This window comes from Vicia villosa, unplaced genomic scaffold, assembly GCF_029867415.1.
Source record: "Vicia villosa cultivar HV-30 ecotype Madison, WI unplaced genomic scaffold, Vvil1.0 ctg.002683F_1_1, whole genome shotgun sequence".
Taxonomy (NCBI): Eukaryota; Viridiplantae; Streptophyta; class Magnoliopsida; order Fabales; family Fabaceae; genus Vicia; species Vicia villosa.
In genome coordinates, this window is record NW_026706003.1 from 85,810 (window position 1) to 101,804 (window position 15,995).

Here is a 15,995-nt window from a genome sequence, read left to right on the forward strand (position 1 = left end):
GTGCGTTGTTATCCTTCGTAGTGTGAGTATGCTAAGGGCTTGTAGAGAAGTCAGACTATAAATAGATCATGGACAAGGTGTTGTACGCGCGGGCCTGCCCCACCCCGCCCTTACTTTTAGTGCGGGGAGGTCCAAGGTCTTAGGCCCGCACCCTTTACTATGCTAGCCTCGTCCCGCCTTATTTTTTTAGGGCTTTTGTGGGGCGAGCATGCCCATTTTCTAACCCTAGTCATATTGGTCTCATTGTACAAGAATCTTAACATTACTTTCTTCCCACTAGTGATATCTCCATTCATGGATGAGAGTAGAAAAAAGCTTAATACATTTGGTTTTGTTAAAAACAGTCATTTGGTTCAAGTGAAGTTGAAACCCGATTGTCCATTTCCTCTTTTCATTGACCGCTGGAGACAGAACTATAGTGAAGGTTCAAGAGCATAGGAAATAACATATGCGAAATGTATAAGGCATTAGGAAGAAGAAATTAGGAAGTCAACATAATTTGTTTTGTATTGATATTGTAGTATATTTTGCATAATATGTATATATTTTATCTGGTTAGTTGTTACTGTAAAGATACTTTTGATACAATATGTTAATATTGTCATACTGTTTTGTTAAAAATGACAAAAAATTAATTCAAAAAACAAAACTTTTAAAAGAAGCACACTGACTGCCAAAATTTCCAAATATTCGAAAAATTTGGTATATATCAAAATTTTCAAAATATCATGTTCATTGTATAGGTTATCAAATATTTTAAAAACACCGGATAAATGCACCGAGTATTTTAAAAATATGATATTGAATCATACAACTTTTAGAAAAAAATGCATTTTTTTTGGATATTTGTTAAATATCCGGTATTTCTTAAACTAAACTCGAAAAATTCGGTATTTTATTACAATATTATATTACATAGAAAAATTCGATAATAGAAAACACATTTTTAAAACCCATAAATATTATACAAGGACATAACAGTAAAATAGGTCAAAGGGGTGGCAAACATGCACGCCCGCCCCGCTGCAAGAGACCGCAAAAAAAGGGTGGGACACTAGTACAAAAAGATTAATATAATTTTAAAATTTACACCCAATATACTAAAAAAGGGTGTAAATAAAAAATGTGGTGGCAATTTTGTAAATAAAGTGTCATTTTAAACATTATCAGGTGACAATATACACCTTATTTTTTAAAATCGGGTGTAAATTAAAAATATTACTATAATCAAATCACAATTACTCCCGTTAAATTAAAAAATGGGTGTAAATTTATATAAACTAAAAAAATTTATTTAATTTTATAACTCAAAATATATAATGACATATTAATAAATAATTTAAACATTACATACAAATTAATGAGCTTAAATTTCTTAAGTGAATAGAATAATTTAAACATTATTAACAAATTAATAAATATTAACTGACTGAAAAAAATAATTTAATTTTGTAGGATTGAACAAAACTCTTATCAAAATTGAATGTTTAATCTAATTTCATAGCAGTGAAATGCAATCAAGTTTTTCTAAACCCAATTTTCAACAAAACTCTTCTAAACATAAATTTTATATTACATCAGGTTTATTCTTCTCAAATCTTCCATTCTCCTTCTCAAACACTAAAATTCTAACCTTCTCTGAAACAAAGTCTTCCCAAATATTCCCTTATTCGATTCGCATTCAAATGCTTGTTTATGATTGTGTGTCACAGCAAATGCTCCTGTTACAAGGGCTTTCATCATCGCTTCAGCGCTTTTCTCAATCTTCTTTGGGATCCAAGATCGTTTCAACACTTTGGGCTTGTCGTATCAGGTGCCGATTTGAGTTTTTTCGATTTATTTTCATGTAATTAGGTTTAGGTTAATTGTATAGGGTTAATCTTATGTGAAATTTCAATTGGCATGGATTTCTGCAGAAGAGCAAATGCAGATGACAAACATCCACACTTTGGAAAGCGATTTCAATTCAGGTTAAATCTCAGATTCGCGTCGAATTGTCGTGCTTATTTCATGGATCCAAACACTGTTTATAGTCTATGGAGTGAAACAATCAAAGTTTGCTGAATATATTGTATGAACGATATAGTATTCGTAGATTTGATATCGCATACATCGAAATTCATCGCTATCATATGCAGCGGTTTAGTTTTCCTTCAAATTCGCACTGTATTTCAATATCTTTTTCATCTATCTAAACAATGTCTGTTATCCAAGATCTGAACAATCGAAATTGCTAGAGTATTGATAGATTTGGAATCTCATACATCTAAATTTCTTATTATCATATGCAGAGCTGTTCAGTTTAAGTTCAAATTCGCGTTGAGTTTTAACTTTTAACGTCATTTTTGTTGATCCAAACACGGCTTAGAGTCTAAGAAGTGAAACAAACAAAGTTTTGTAACTATATGGAATTAGAATCTCAGAATGTAATTTTCTGTAGATTTGTGATCTCTTACATTTTTAACATTCTCGTGATTATTATAAGCAGTGAAATCTGAAATTGCGCAAGTGGTTGGAGATACGGAGAAGATGAATAAGTCTAAGGTTGAGATATGCTCGACGATACTGGAAAACCAGAAAAAGCTTGCTGCCTTGGAGTCTGATTCATCCAGACTTACGCAGGTAAATAGGATTGTGTCCATTGATAGATCTTGTTAAAGTTATTTCCATTTACAATGTGAAACTGAAAGGATGATGAATCTAACTTTTTATGACTGAACTTGGTTTTTGTTTTTTCTATTGTAAATTGTAATCAATGGTCCTTTCTAGTAGAATGCATGGTATATTTGGTTTCATCAGTTATTGTTTTGGCATTTAGGAAAATATAAACAGTTTATATCAAATACACTTAGATTTAGCAATTTATTTCTGCTATGACATCATTGACATGCATGCTGAAAAACTATTTACATTCTCAACATAAAATTAGAATTTAAGGTGGATGTGAAGAAAAGAGAGGACCTGATTGTTTCTACCTTTTCTATTGGGACTCAAAATAGAAGTTCAAAATTTGAGGTGTATATTGAAGTTCAAAATTGAGAAACTGGAATCTGAATGTGAAGTTAATAGAAAGCAGGGTTAAGTCCATGGAAACTGAAGTGGATGATCAGAATCTTAGGTAAGTTTTGGAGAGTATAGAATAAAGATCTTCGTATGTTGATGACAGAGTTTATGAAACTGTTGTTTATGTCTTGGTTGGGGTTGATTACATGAAAAGAATAGCTTATAGTTTAGTTATAGGTTATAATTGAATATATATGTGATGTTACACCTTTTTTTAGTATATGCTGTGTAACACCGGCAGTAGCATATGTAATAGACTATGTGTTAGAGTGTGAGGAAGAAACATTCAATGGTACTATTTTAGATAAGATGTGGTCATATATCTCCTATAATGTTAGAACTTTAAAGCAAACAATGACCTCATGCATGACTGCTCAAGATCCCAACATATAAATTTTTATGGGGCTTTAGGATTGATTGTGAAGAATTTGGAGTTCATTTATTGTTTAGACATGTGACTTGGTAATGAATTGATGAAATAGAAAAGGAAAAAAATAGCTAGGAGAGAAAAAATTGATGCCTTGTTATGCATTCCTGATGTTATTTTGCGAATTTCTATTTTTCTTCTTAAATTGTATGCATTATAAATTGGTCAAAATCTTAATTTTATTCTTTGCAGGGAATGTATAAAGTGATCTATGCTGCTAATACACCGAAAGAGTTTTCCTGTTGGGTTGATATGAAAAAGGTATTTCCATTTTTGTTACATTCAATGAATCAGCAGCAAACAAATTTGACTAGTGTATTGCAGTTTTAAGTCCATTTGCATCTCATGATGATAAACTACTATTGCTAGGCTCTAGTCCTGAGTTTAAGTAATGAACAATGATCAAGTAGATTTTGTAATGAATATTGATCTATAGATTTTGATGAATATCTTTTTATATTTGTTCCAAAATGAATGCCAACAGATCTTACCAAAGGATATAGATTGGGAAGGGTTTCAACTTAAACCAAGTACTGTCGAACAAAGTGAACAAGACAGCGACGATGATAATGCAGGTTTGGGAATTTACCAACTCCATGAACAATATTCATTCAATGCGGCATTTTTACGCCTCTTTATATCTGGTCAAAACTTAGAAGGAAATTAGAATATTGATTGTGTTCTTAATTTTATTTGAGAACTTAAAAGTGATATTAAGTATACTTTTTTTTTTCTTTTCTGAACAGAAAACGTGAAGAATTCTGTAAAGAAGATTACAGTGTGTACTCAAACTCAAATGAGATCACCAGTAAAGCCCAAAAGTAAAAGTAAATCAAAAACTTCAAGAGTGAAAAAAAGTGAGCATACTGTTATCTAAGTTGTAGGAAATGGGATTTCTTGTATGCATTTTTGCTGATTATGATTGGTTCTATACAGAAATGATTGTGAAAATTGAAATGATCTGAAGAGTGGTGCAGTGTTACCTTAAATAGATGAAAATGAGGTCTGACACTCTTCTTGACTATGCCGTGTTGCAATTGTTTCCGAAGCGTTCAAGGTATGTATATGATTCGTTGGATTTTCGGATTATGTTTCATTGTTTTTCTGCTAGTTAGTGTTTAAGATCATGTTTTGTTGTTTCTCTTTATATTAAATTGGCAGATGTGAGTTGCTTGTTTCGAGTGATGGAATCACGGAAAAATTAGCATCAAGATTAGTAAAGCCATACTTGAACAATTTAAAGGTTGCAGAAGAGCAGTTTGCACTGTCTGTGCAGTCAATTAGATTAGATATTGATAGACAGACATTTCTATCCATTTGCTCCAGGTGGGGAGGGAACAAGAGTCATCACAGCGACAAACACAACAACGTAATAATTCTATCCATTTTCATTGTATCTAGGTGCACTCCATCTTGCAATGCATGTTTTCTTTTTCTATAGTATATATAACCTCTACTGTGATTAGAGATAAGAAGCTTTGTAGCTATATATCTAGAGATAAGAGACTCACCTTTTGTTCTCAGAATGATGAGAGGGCTGAAAGAGAGACATAGAACTCAGAGTATTGTGCTTCTTTCATATCTATTATTTCCTGTGTACTAATATGTGATACTGATGGTGCTACTTTGCAGCTTATGTTTATCTTTCTTGTTTTGCCATGCCTGCTATTGGGTTATTTAACACAATTAACTTATACACCCCTTAAATTTAACACAATTAAACATGACATGATATAACTCCGAACACCTACAGGTATGAAGTAGTAGTAATTGCTTTGGATGTATCGCTTTTCGATGGGAACAACTTTTATACCAGTAGTATTAAAACTCAGGTCAATACCAAAGTTATTAGTAATAGTTAGTTGTTAAAATGTCTAGTGGTTAGTTAGGACATGTAGAGTGTTGATTTTGCACGTTTCATTGTGTGGCTCATCAGCATGCTCTTTCCCTTTCATTTAGTTAGCTGTCACGTTGATATATTTAGTTCATAATTATCATAATATCACAAATCTAACCCAAATATAGAAACAGGTATGGATTCTGGTTGACCAATCTTCAAGAAAAGGGTACAAATTATGGATACCATGCAATTAAATATAGTTAACTTTAATTTATTCAATAATTAAAATATAAATTAGCTACCCATAAATCCTTACATATAATAATACACCTCCAATAAGTAACCTTGATGAAATTAATCACCTCACTTGTTCCAGCAACTCAATTCCTCAAAGAGATTGTACAACAATAAGTCATTTTAGATGCTTTGCTTTTTTAAAGCGCTTAAGATAGTTATTTTGATGTCTATACTATTTTGACAAAAATTAATATTAGTACTTGTATTCCTAATCTTTATAACAAGTGTATTAATAGCTATATATTTTAGATTAGAGTATTAATAGACATAGAGATATGGTAGTTTGAACTCTCTCAACTTGTTTACGAATTAATACTTGTTGATTTTTTTTTTCTTTTTCTTTTCTTTTTGATTAATAGTACTTGTTGATTTGACAACTAGCCAATTGATTTGAAGAATAGTCATTATTATATCACCTATTCATTATTTTGGATATGATCATAACTTTCAGTTCGGCTCACTCATTTATTTAACAACTATTGATTAATAGTTCGGCTCGACATGACCGTATCAGTATCTCCAAATATCAATATCGTTATTCATCATTTTTATACATGTTATTACTTTCTTTTACCTAGAGATTTAGTTTGAAAACCGTGTTCTTTCAACTTTGATCTTCATCTGATACATCACATTGCTCCAGTGGCTTAACAACTGCCGTGGGTCAGAAAAATTAGGCTGTTTCTGGAAGAAATACTACAAAAGAGGTTTGTGAAAAGTGAACGTGCTTTAGTTCCACAATGGTTGAGAAGTAATGGAAGTGTTACTAGTTCAGCCCACCATTTTGCATCTTCATCTAATCACACTGGTAATTTCTATGCCTGATTATTTTTTTTATCGTTTTATATATTCATCAATTCAGAATATTATGCATTTTTCTGATAGTAGAATTAGCATCTTATAATTATTACTTTTTTTGTTCTTTCCTTTTCTTTTTCCTTTTCTTATTTGTTTAAGAAATGTAGAATTTTGGATTTTGTTTTTAGTTTATATAACTAAGTTATCTCTATGAGAAAGAGGAAACGATAATAAATTAATGGGTTTAACATTGTTGTGTAGATACTCATACTGTAGCTCACTCAAGGAATAGGTCTTCTAAGACAACTAGTGATTTTGATAGTCCTCGTTCTGTGTTTCTTGAACGGGCATTTTCGTCATATTCTCGGAGGGGCACTATCAACGGCTCGGTATGGTTACCATTGATACATGTGGCTCTTGTAATAATTTCTTGTGTCTTGTTTTTTTGGATACAGAAAACAATTGCTTCTCCAGGACGTGGTATTTTGGCCATGGATGAATCCAATGCTACATGTGGAAAGTAGTTGGATTCAATTCGACTAGAGAACACCGAAGCTAACCGTCAAGCATGGCGTAAAATTATATATGAAGAAAGTGTTATGATTTAGTTAAAATATAATTTTTATGTGTATGATTTTATAATACTTGAAATATTATGACTGTACATGATTTTGTATACTTTTTGGTTAATATTAAAAATATTTTGACTTAGTTAAAATATGATTTTTATGTGTATGATTTTATAGTATTTACAATATTATGACTGAAAATAAAATATAACTAAGTGGTGTTTATGAAATAGGGTGTAAATAGATATAATTGTTCATTTATAAATGGCGTATTTACACCCGATTTTTACTTAAATAGGGGGTAATTAAGAATATATTTACACCCGATTTTTATTAGAATAGGGTGTAATTAAAACATAATTAAGCCCAATTACACCCGATTTTTATTAAAATAGGGTGTAATTAAAACGTAATTAAGCCCAATTACACCCGATTTTTATTAAAATAGGGTGTAATTAAAATGTAATTAAGCCCAATTACACCCGATTTTTATTAAAATAGGGTGTAATTAAAACGTAATTACGCTCAATTACACCCGATTTTTATTAAAACAGGGTGTAATTAAAAACGTAATTACGCCCAATTACACCCGATTTTTATTAAAACAGGGTGTAATTAAAAACGTAATTACGCCCAATTACACCCGATTTTTGTTAAAACAGGGTGTAATTAAACACGTAATTACGCCTAATTACACCCGATTTTTGTTAAAAATAACGGGTGTAAATTCGTTAGACATTTCTCACCCTGTGGATATACACCCGATTTTTATTAAAAATAATGGGTGTAAATTTAATAAAAAACGGGTGTAAATTAACATTTTTGTACTAGTGGGACAGGACAAATTTTATTGAGTGTGCAGGCCTAAAACATTTTCCCGCCCTACAAAAAATGAGTGCGGGTGGCATATGCGATTCTTAGTGAGGTGTCAGGTTTATGTGTGGGGTGACTTGTCCAAATCTTAGTTTTATCTTTTGTATAAATGCCCAGCCTAAATTTCCCTTACATGACCGATCATCAATTAATTTTGTTAAAATCGTTGAGGCTTAGGCCCAAAATAAATATTTTCTTTAAAAACTATTGCTTTTCTTGGATGGAAAAATATTTCTAAAAAACTTAAATTTATAAGATAAAGAAGATTATGCTAGTATATATTTTTCATTTGAATTTTTTTATTTAAAATCTCTACTAAAAAATTGTTAGTAGTAGGATCTTGAAATAATTTTTTTATAATTTATCCTTATATAACATTTACTCAATAGTAAAATTATTAAAATATAAGTAAAACAAATAAAACAAATTAAATGTTTATTGTCTAAATTTTAAACTAGATATATTGATAACAATAAATAATTCTAAAAAACCAAATTTTATTTTGTCTAAATTTTAGAAGATTGTTAAATAATTCAAATTACTCTTATGTTTTTTTTCAAAATTTGAAGCAAGATATATTTGATTTTTTTTAGATACTTTTATTACGAATGGAGTATGTGTTGTATTAACTATAGTTTAGAAGAAGACTGTGAAGAGTTGAAGAGATATTTTAGTACATTGGATATTTTAGGTTAGAGGTGATGAAGAAAAAAATTCAGGAACTAACACAATCATCCACGAATTTTATGTGTCCGTCACAAGTAAAGTACAAGTCAAAAGTGGAAATAAGAAGAGTGAAAAGGGTCTAGAGAGTCACGTGCATCGTGATCCTTTGTAGCGAGAGTATGTTAAGGGCTTGTAAGGAAGTCATACTACAAAGAGATCATGTACAAAACCAACTGGAAGTCAACCCTCTAACTAGTCTTCAAAATATCTTTATTTGTCTCAATTTCTTGTTGTCTTACATGAGTACATTGAAGACATTGTTGATGTGTGTCAAGATGGAAATTGTGGTTTCCGGGCTTATGTAGCTTTACTTGAACGGGGTCGAAGATTCCATGCCTTTAATTTAGACGCAATTATATGCTAGGGTTATAGGCCCACACCTCATCCTCCCTAGTTTTTTGCGGGAATTTGCAGGGCAAGCCTAAATGGGGTGGACATGTCAGTTAACCACCCTATTCATATTGGACTCGTTGTCTAAGAACCTTAATGTAATACGGTGAACTGACTTTATTGAAAATGTCGCGGTTAAGCAAGAGTCGCCACCGACTTTTATTTCATCCAAAACATCAGAAAGGCTAAAAGAACAGGAAAAACCTTTTAAATAAAGAAACAAGGTTCGGGGGGTAATTTATGCAAAGGGAAGGTATAAGGCACCCTTTGCATCCATGGTTATCCATGGGCTCTTAATTGCTTTGCTCTTTTGAAAGAAATGTAGAAGAAGAGAATACGGACTTTAGCTCGTAAATGAGCGTAGCCATATTGAAGGTTTATGAAAAAAGTGTAGAAAAAGATTTTTTAGAGCAAGGCAATTAGGAGCAATTACCTGGTTAGATGAAAAATGTTCTTCAGCCTTTCAGGGTGAAAGGGTCTATCCATGCCATAAAAGGGCAGGAAGCCTTTCGTTTGGATGTTAACGGGACATCGAATTATCGTTCGCCTTAAGACTGTCCCATGCCATAGAGGGGCAGGTAGTCTAAGGGACAGATCAGAATAGCCTTCTTCGTTAGGCAACCAGAGGATACCTCAGCCCTTCGTAGGCAACTTCCGAGGGACGAGATCATATTTAGTGTATCGAAGGCAGCATCATTAGGGACTTATGATCTTTGCATTAGTCAAGGCAACATGGCTGAGGTATCCTCGTATTCGAGGGACAAGGCTATTCTGCAAAAACACAAGGCAACAAGCAACAGGCAACAAGAGGGGTACCATAAAAGGTGCGTGGGTGCAACAATCACGTGATTAATTCAGAAGTTATCTTATAATTAGTTATTCTAAGTTCAATTCAGGGTTATCACTCCCTAGGATTACTAACCACGCAATAATATGGGGAGGGGAAAAAGAAACCAGCGGATCTGACTCAAGTAATAATTAAAGGCAGAGAAATAAAAGAGGTTAGGTTTTAGGGTTACCGACTATTAAGCTTTGGCGGTTGGCTAACCCTGAAAAATTTAAAAAAAGAGAAAACAAAAATAAAAGGGTGAGTGTATTATCAATTCGTTGACAGATAATGTTAATCCTAATTAAAAAAAGCAAAATAAAATAGAATGAACTTTTAAATAAATATGATGTAAGACTTAGCTTTTGATTTGATCTGATATGGTTTGTAGTCGAGAGTAGCCTCGAGGTTAACCCTGAAAAATTGGCAAAGGCAAACATAAAAGGAGGTGAGTGTAGGCAGAGTTCATTATATTTTGAAGGCAAACCCTAATTTTAAATAAAATAACAAATATTTAAATAAGGGTTAAATCGGGACTTAGCTTCGTAATAGGCGTGACGCACCGTCGGGAGAAACCCTGTTGCTAACCCTGCAAAAATGCACAAAGACATATTTTTTCAGTGTATGGCAAATTCTCGTAAACCCTGATTCGGGCGTAAATAAATAAAAAAAAATGATCTATTTAATTAATTATTGGTTTTTCAATTAATTAATTAAATCGATGAAAAAAATAGAATATAGATTTTAGAATGCCAAAATATAATTTTAATTGATTATTCAAAATTAATTTATTAATTTAAAACAATTTAAACAATTTTTAAACTATTTTAAAACAAATAAAAATTAAATCGAATAATCGATAATCGAAAGTAAAAATAAAATAAAGTTAAAAAAAAAGGTTTTGACAATTTTATGGAAAAAGGAAATTTTTCATATAATATATATATATTAATAATGAATTAAGTAAATAAGAGATTATATAATTAAAATAAATAAAAAATTAGAAAACTTATCTAATAATCCAGTGTAGCGCGCGTGTGTGGTCCATGGTGGACTGTCACGTCCAGATGCGTTGGATCAAAGAGGAGCGAGATCTGAAGGCTGGATGCTGAGGGAACACCACAAGAACGTGCGTCTTAATGCACCGTGTCTGCTTGTTTCCAAACCACTTGCGCGCGCAAACAGACAAATGGGGAGGTGACACGCATCGTCTTCAACCTCTGGCCATCCCTTTTAACAGCGCTTTTCACAAAAGCGCTATAAAAACTTATTCTTTAACACCTGAAAAATAGCGAATAGGCCCAAACATGCACATAAATTTTTCGCAAGGGTTCCAACATGTTCGTATGAATCTTACGAACCTGATTATGGCCTTAATTTGGTCAAAAAGAACCTGCATCAAAACAGCGTAATAACACGACAAAATTTCCAGAATTGATCATCACACAATATTAAGCACAAATATATGAATTTAATCTGCTAATGATGCATGAATAATGCCAATCGAACAAGTTTAAGGTGATGCAAACCGTGAGCAATTGGCGATGATTCTGGATGCTTGGCCTGTGTATGAGGATTGGAATAGCTTCAGTGATCTCCTGAGAATCGTTTGGAACGCTTGCAATGCTTTGAACTGGCCTCAAACTCCAAAAATGATTTTGAGATTTCTTGGAATTTTTGGACTCGGTTTTGGCTCTTGCACTGCATATTTTTTTGTAACCCTTGCATCTGAATTTGTTTATGTACTTATAGAGGATGAATTAGGGTGAATAACTTGGGCCAAATCTCTTTGTAGCTTAATTTGCAAGTTGGAGAAATTTGATTGAAAATATATTATGAAATCTTTCTAAATTTGGCCCAATTGATCCAATATTCCCCCAATAATCAAGTGCACGAAATTTGATTGAATTTGGGACATATATTGATTGATATTTGGCTTGGAATCAAAGCAAGATCATATCTTTCATTTATTTGCTATTTATATGATTAAATTATGATTTAAATGAGAAAAAACCATAAAATAATCAATAAAAATAATAAAAAATGGAAAGATATATTTTTGGGTCGTGCATGGGCTTAAGATAAAGATTGGATGAAAAGAAAATAGGCCCATTTAGAAATATTTGGGATTTTGGACCTTTTCCTTCATGCATACCCTTTGAAAAACAGTGAACTTGTACACCTTTCCATTTCCTCATACTTCAATATTTTTCCAAGTTCTTGGACTTTTTGGAAACCTTAAAGAGTCCTCTAACCAATGTTTTTGGTCTCATTTTAAAATAATTTTCCATGCTCCTTGTGTGTTCTTTTGAAGAAAATGACTTTTGGTTGACTTTTGAAAAGGACCTATAATGTTTTGGTCCATATCTCTCAAATGAAGCATTTTTAGACTTGGCATGTGAGAGACAAAATTTTAGAGACTCCAATTTCCTTCAAAATGAGCTGTGGATGGAAAATTTTTGATGTTCCATGTAGGAGTTATGGCTGGTCAAAGTTCAGTTGACTTTCTCCTATGAAAACCCTAATTTAGAAACTTTTGGATTTGTTGATTTCTGATCTTTCCTTGATGAACCATGATCAATTCTTGATCAAATGGTGAATGATACTTCAATATGCGGATGTTGACAAAAAATCAGGAGTTTTGACGGTACTTTGACTACAGTTGACTTTTAGGTCAACTCAGTCGACTGTTGACTTTCTGGGCAATTGAGTGATCAATCTTTTGAATTGAGACATGAGATTTGTCATGGAAGTAGTGTGGGGTATCATAGACCATATGGGATGCTTTGGAGCCTTTGGTTCATTGACTTTTCCTCAGAACAACAAAACCCTAATTCTTTGAGCCTTGTTTAGGAGAGGGTGTCTTTGAGCTTTGTACCTTGATTTGAATTTTGAATAGGAGAAATAGTATGGGCAAATTTTGGGGTATGACACTTAACATCACTTTCTTCCCACTAATGATGTCTTCGTTCATGGCTGCATGTAGACATAAGCTTATTGCAATTGGTTTTGTTAACACGGTCATTGAGTCCAGGTAAAGTTAAAATTCAATTGTCCATTGCCTCCCGTCACTGACTGCTGGATATAGAATTTGACTAAAGGTGCAAGAGCATATGAAACAACATATGTAGGACGTATAAGGCACTGGGAAGAAAAAGTTAGGAAGTGAACATAATTTGTTTTGTATTGATATGGTAGTACATTTTACATTATATGTATATATTTTATCGGGTTAAGTGTTGTTGTATTGTTAAAAGTGTCAAGAACATAATTTAAAAAACAAAACATTATAAACAACCCACTGCCTACCAGAATTTCTAAATATTCGGGAAAATATTATATACCGGATTTTTCAAAATATTCAATACTTAGTATAGGTTATCAAATTTTTTGAAAACACCAGTATAAATACATCGGGTATTTAAAAATTTGGTATTTAATCATATAATTTTTAGAGAACAACGCATTTCTATAAGATATTTGCTAAATATTCTGTATGTCTTCAACTAAACTCAAAAAATCTTGTATTTATTACAATATCCTATATTTCTTCTAATTAACTCAAAAAATCTAATATTATATAAAAAAAATTGGCAATAAATAACACGTTAAAAATGGGAAAATATTATTCTAGAATATAATAGTAAAAGTATAGTTCATACGATGTGATAGGTTTAAGTCTGAGGTGACATGTATAATTCTCAATTTTGTCTTTTGTATATAGGTCCGACCTAAATTTTCTTATATGATTAATCATACTTGTTAAAATCATTGAGTTAGAGAGAGAGAGAGAGAGAGAGAGAGAGAGAGAGAGAGAGAGAGATTCACAAACAAAAAACTTTCAAACATCAATTACTTCAGCACTAGAGTTCTATTCAGGTCCCCCGGTCTTGACTCTTTAGAGGCTCAGGGCAATTAATAATAATAGTCCCATGATAAAAACTCGAGCAACTAACCTTAAAATTTTGATATTTGATTAAAAAATCATTTAAAATAAATAGCTGAATGCAGGTCTCGAACCCACTACACAAACTTCATAGCTAAACGCCTTTCCACTGTGCTGTAAGTATTTCATGAACATTTTTTTCAGCATAAAATGTATATAATATTTTAACATTATAATTCAAAAAGCTCATCAATCAAAATGTTGAGGCCCTGTTTTTTTTAGGTTCTGGGTTGTAGGCCTGGTTGCCGTGACCTTAGGTCGGCCCTGGTTATATTTATAAAACTACTTGTGTGGGATGTAAGTTGTCAATCCCACTTAAGCACATTAAATATTACGGTGTACCATATTGCACTTAAGAGCATTGTACCTTACGGTGCTTTGTATTTAAATTTAGTACATCGTACCTTAAAATTTCCTTATTTTACTTAAGTATATTGTACCTTATGGTGTTCCGTATTGCACTTAAGTATATTGTACCTTACGATGTATCATGTTTATCTAATTGATGCTCGAGCGTTGTAAGACTGCATATTCAAATAAGCTTCGCTTATTTATTTCATCTATCATCAATTTGTACTTATGTGTGTGACCTTGTAGGTTTTCATTACATAAGTAGTTATTTTAAATCACATATTTAAAATAATAAATAATGAGTGATATCTAACAACACATCACTACTAACCATGTCATAAAAATGTCATGTGATCTAAAAAAACCTTTACATGAATTATCTTGTCCCTCAGCATGATTTATAGAGTACCCATCAACCATCTTTATGACCATTGATGATAGTAAACTTCATCATTCTTTTCTTAAGTTATATTTGTTCATTTTCATTAAAGTTAATAACTATTTAGTGTTTTGATCTTGATTTATACTTAGTTTCATGAGTTTCATCAGTTCATGAGGTTTCTAATATTATCTAAGCAATATGACATTTTAGGAAAGGTTTGATATGTGTTTCATGAATTGAAATGAAGAGGAAAACTAGAAAAGATGCAACTACATGTCCATACACTTATGGAAGCATCCAGACGATCCCATATGCATCCATACACTCCCATTTCCACCAAACACTCCTAGATGCATACGAACATTCCTTTACGCATTCCTAGATGCATACAGATATTTCCATATGCATCTGGAAGGCTTGCAACTGAAAAACCTCTTTTGTCCATACACATATGGAAGTATCCAGACACCCTCGTGCGCGTACTAGATGTCCCTATACGCATTTGGCAGGTTTTCATGTGGAAACCCTCCCTGTCCATACATATATGGAAGAATCCGAACACCCTCATACGCGTACCAAACACCCTCATACACGTACCAAACACCCCTAAACACATCTGGTAGGTTTACAAGTGGAAAAACTTTATGGCCATACATTTATGCAAATTCCATACGCATATGGAAACATCTATACACACTTTGGCAACAACATTGGCGTTTTCAAGGTATTTAAAGATGAAAAACTGGTTTTCTAGAGAAGGTTTTGGCATAAATTAATTTTTGACGGCAAGGAAGTGAAAAAATCATAGAGATCAAGGTTTTCCTCCATTGAAAACCTAATTCTACATTGAGTTTCATGTATTATTACTCTAAACTCTTAGTTATGATTAATTTTATGAAGAATAGCTAATTTCCTTTGGTTAGGGCTTGCTAGATAAACCATTATGAACATGTTGGGACACATGTATATATTTTGTAATCTTTGCTTATTTGATTATTCAGTTAATTTTATGTTCATTGTTTTAAATTTGTAGAAGAACTCGTATAATGAGCTTAGACACGTAGTGATTACTGACAATAACTCTATGAATCTGGACGAAATTAACTGTTCAACTTAGTAATTGATCAGGGATAAGAAATTGTAAGTTATAATTTAGGATTTAACGCACTTGATAACGTCTGTTTTAACGATCCACTTGACCTAAGGGGTTAGAGAATTATAGTGTAGGATAGTCAAGTATACACCAAGGAATTGGGTATACAGCTAAGTTAAACTGTCGTGATTGATGAGTAATCAATCTAAGGCAAAGAGACGCTAGCATCAATATATATATATATATATATATATATATATATATATATATATATATGAGATTTGAAGCAAGGCGTAATCACCTTTATCTGATCAGTTTTTCAAACAATTTTGTTTACACACTTATTTTATCAAATCAAACCTGAAAACTCCCCAAATTTACTTTCAATAGCATGCAAAACTTTGTTAAGATAGC

The 15,995-nt window shown here is 32.2% G+C and overlaps 1 protein-coding gene across 6 annotated transcripts; it reads left to right on the plus strand.

Moving 5' to 3' along the window:
• Positions 1-1,615: 1,615 nt before the first annotated feature.
• Positions 1,616-6,435, plus strand: LOC131639530 (uncharacterized). 6 transcript variants are annotated; one of them, XM_058910018.1, is made up of 9 exons: positions 1,616-1,813; positions 1,917-1,970; positions 2,489-2,622; positions 3,683-3,751; positions 3,975-4,065; positions 4,237-4,347; positions 4,427-4,547; positions 4,652-5,243; positions 6,271-6,435. In XM_058910018.1, the coding sequence occupies exons 1-7, from the start codon at positions 1,696-1,698 to the stop codon at positions 4,453-4,455; spliced, it is 606 nt and encodes a 201-aa protein (XP_058766001.1). In that variant the 5' UTR covers positions 1,616-1,695; the 3' UTR covers positions 4,456-4,547; positions 4,652-5,243; positions 6,271-6,435. The 6 variants fall into 6 exon arrangements, with proteins under 6 accessions (XP_058766001.1, XP_058766000.1, XP_058766004.1 ...); XM_058910017.1 differs by having other exon boundaries at positions 4,652-4,859; XM_058910021.1 differs by having other exon boundaries at positions 4,734-5,243.
• Positions 6,436-15,995: the final 9,560 nt, after the last annotated feature.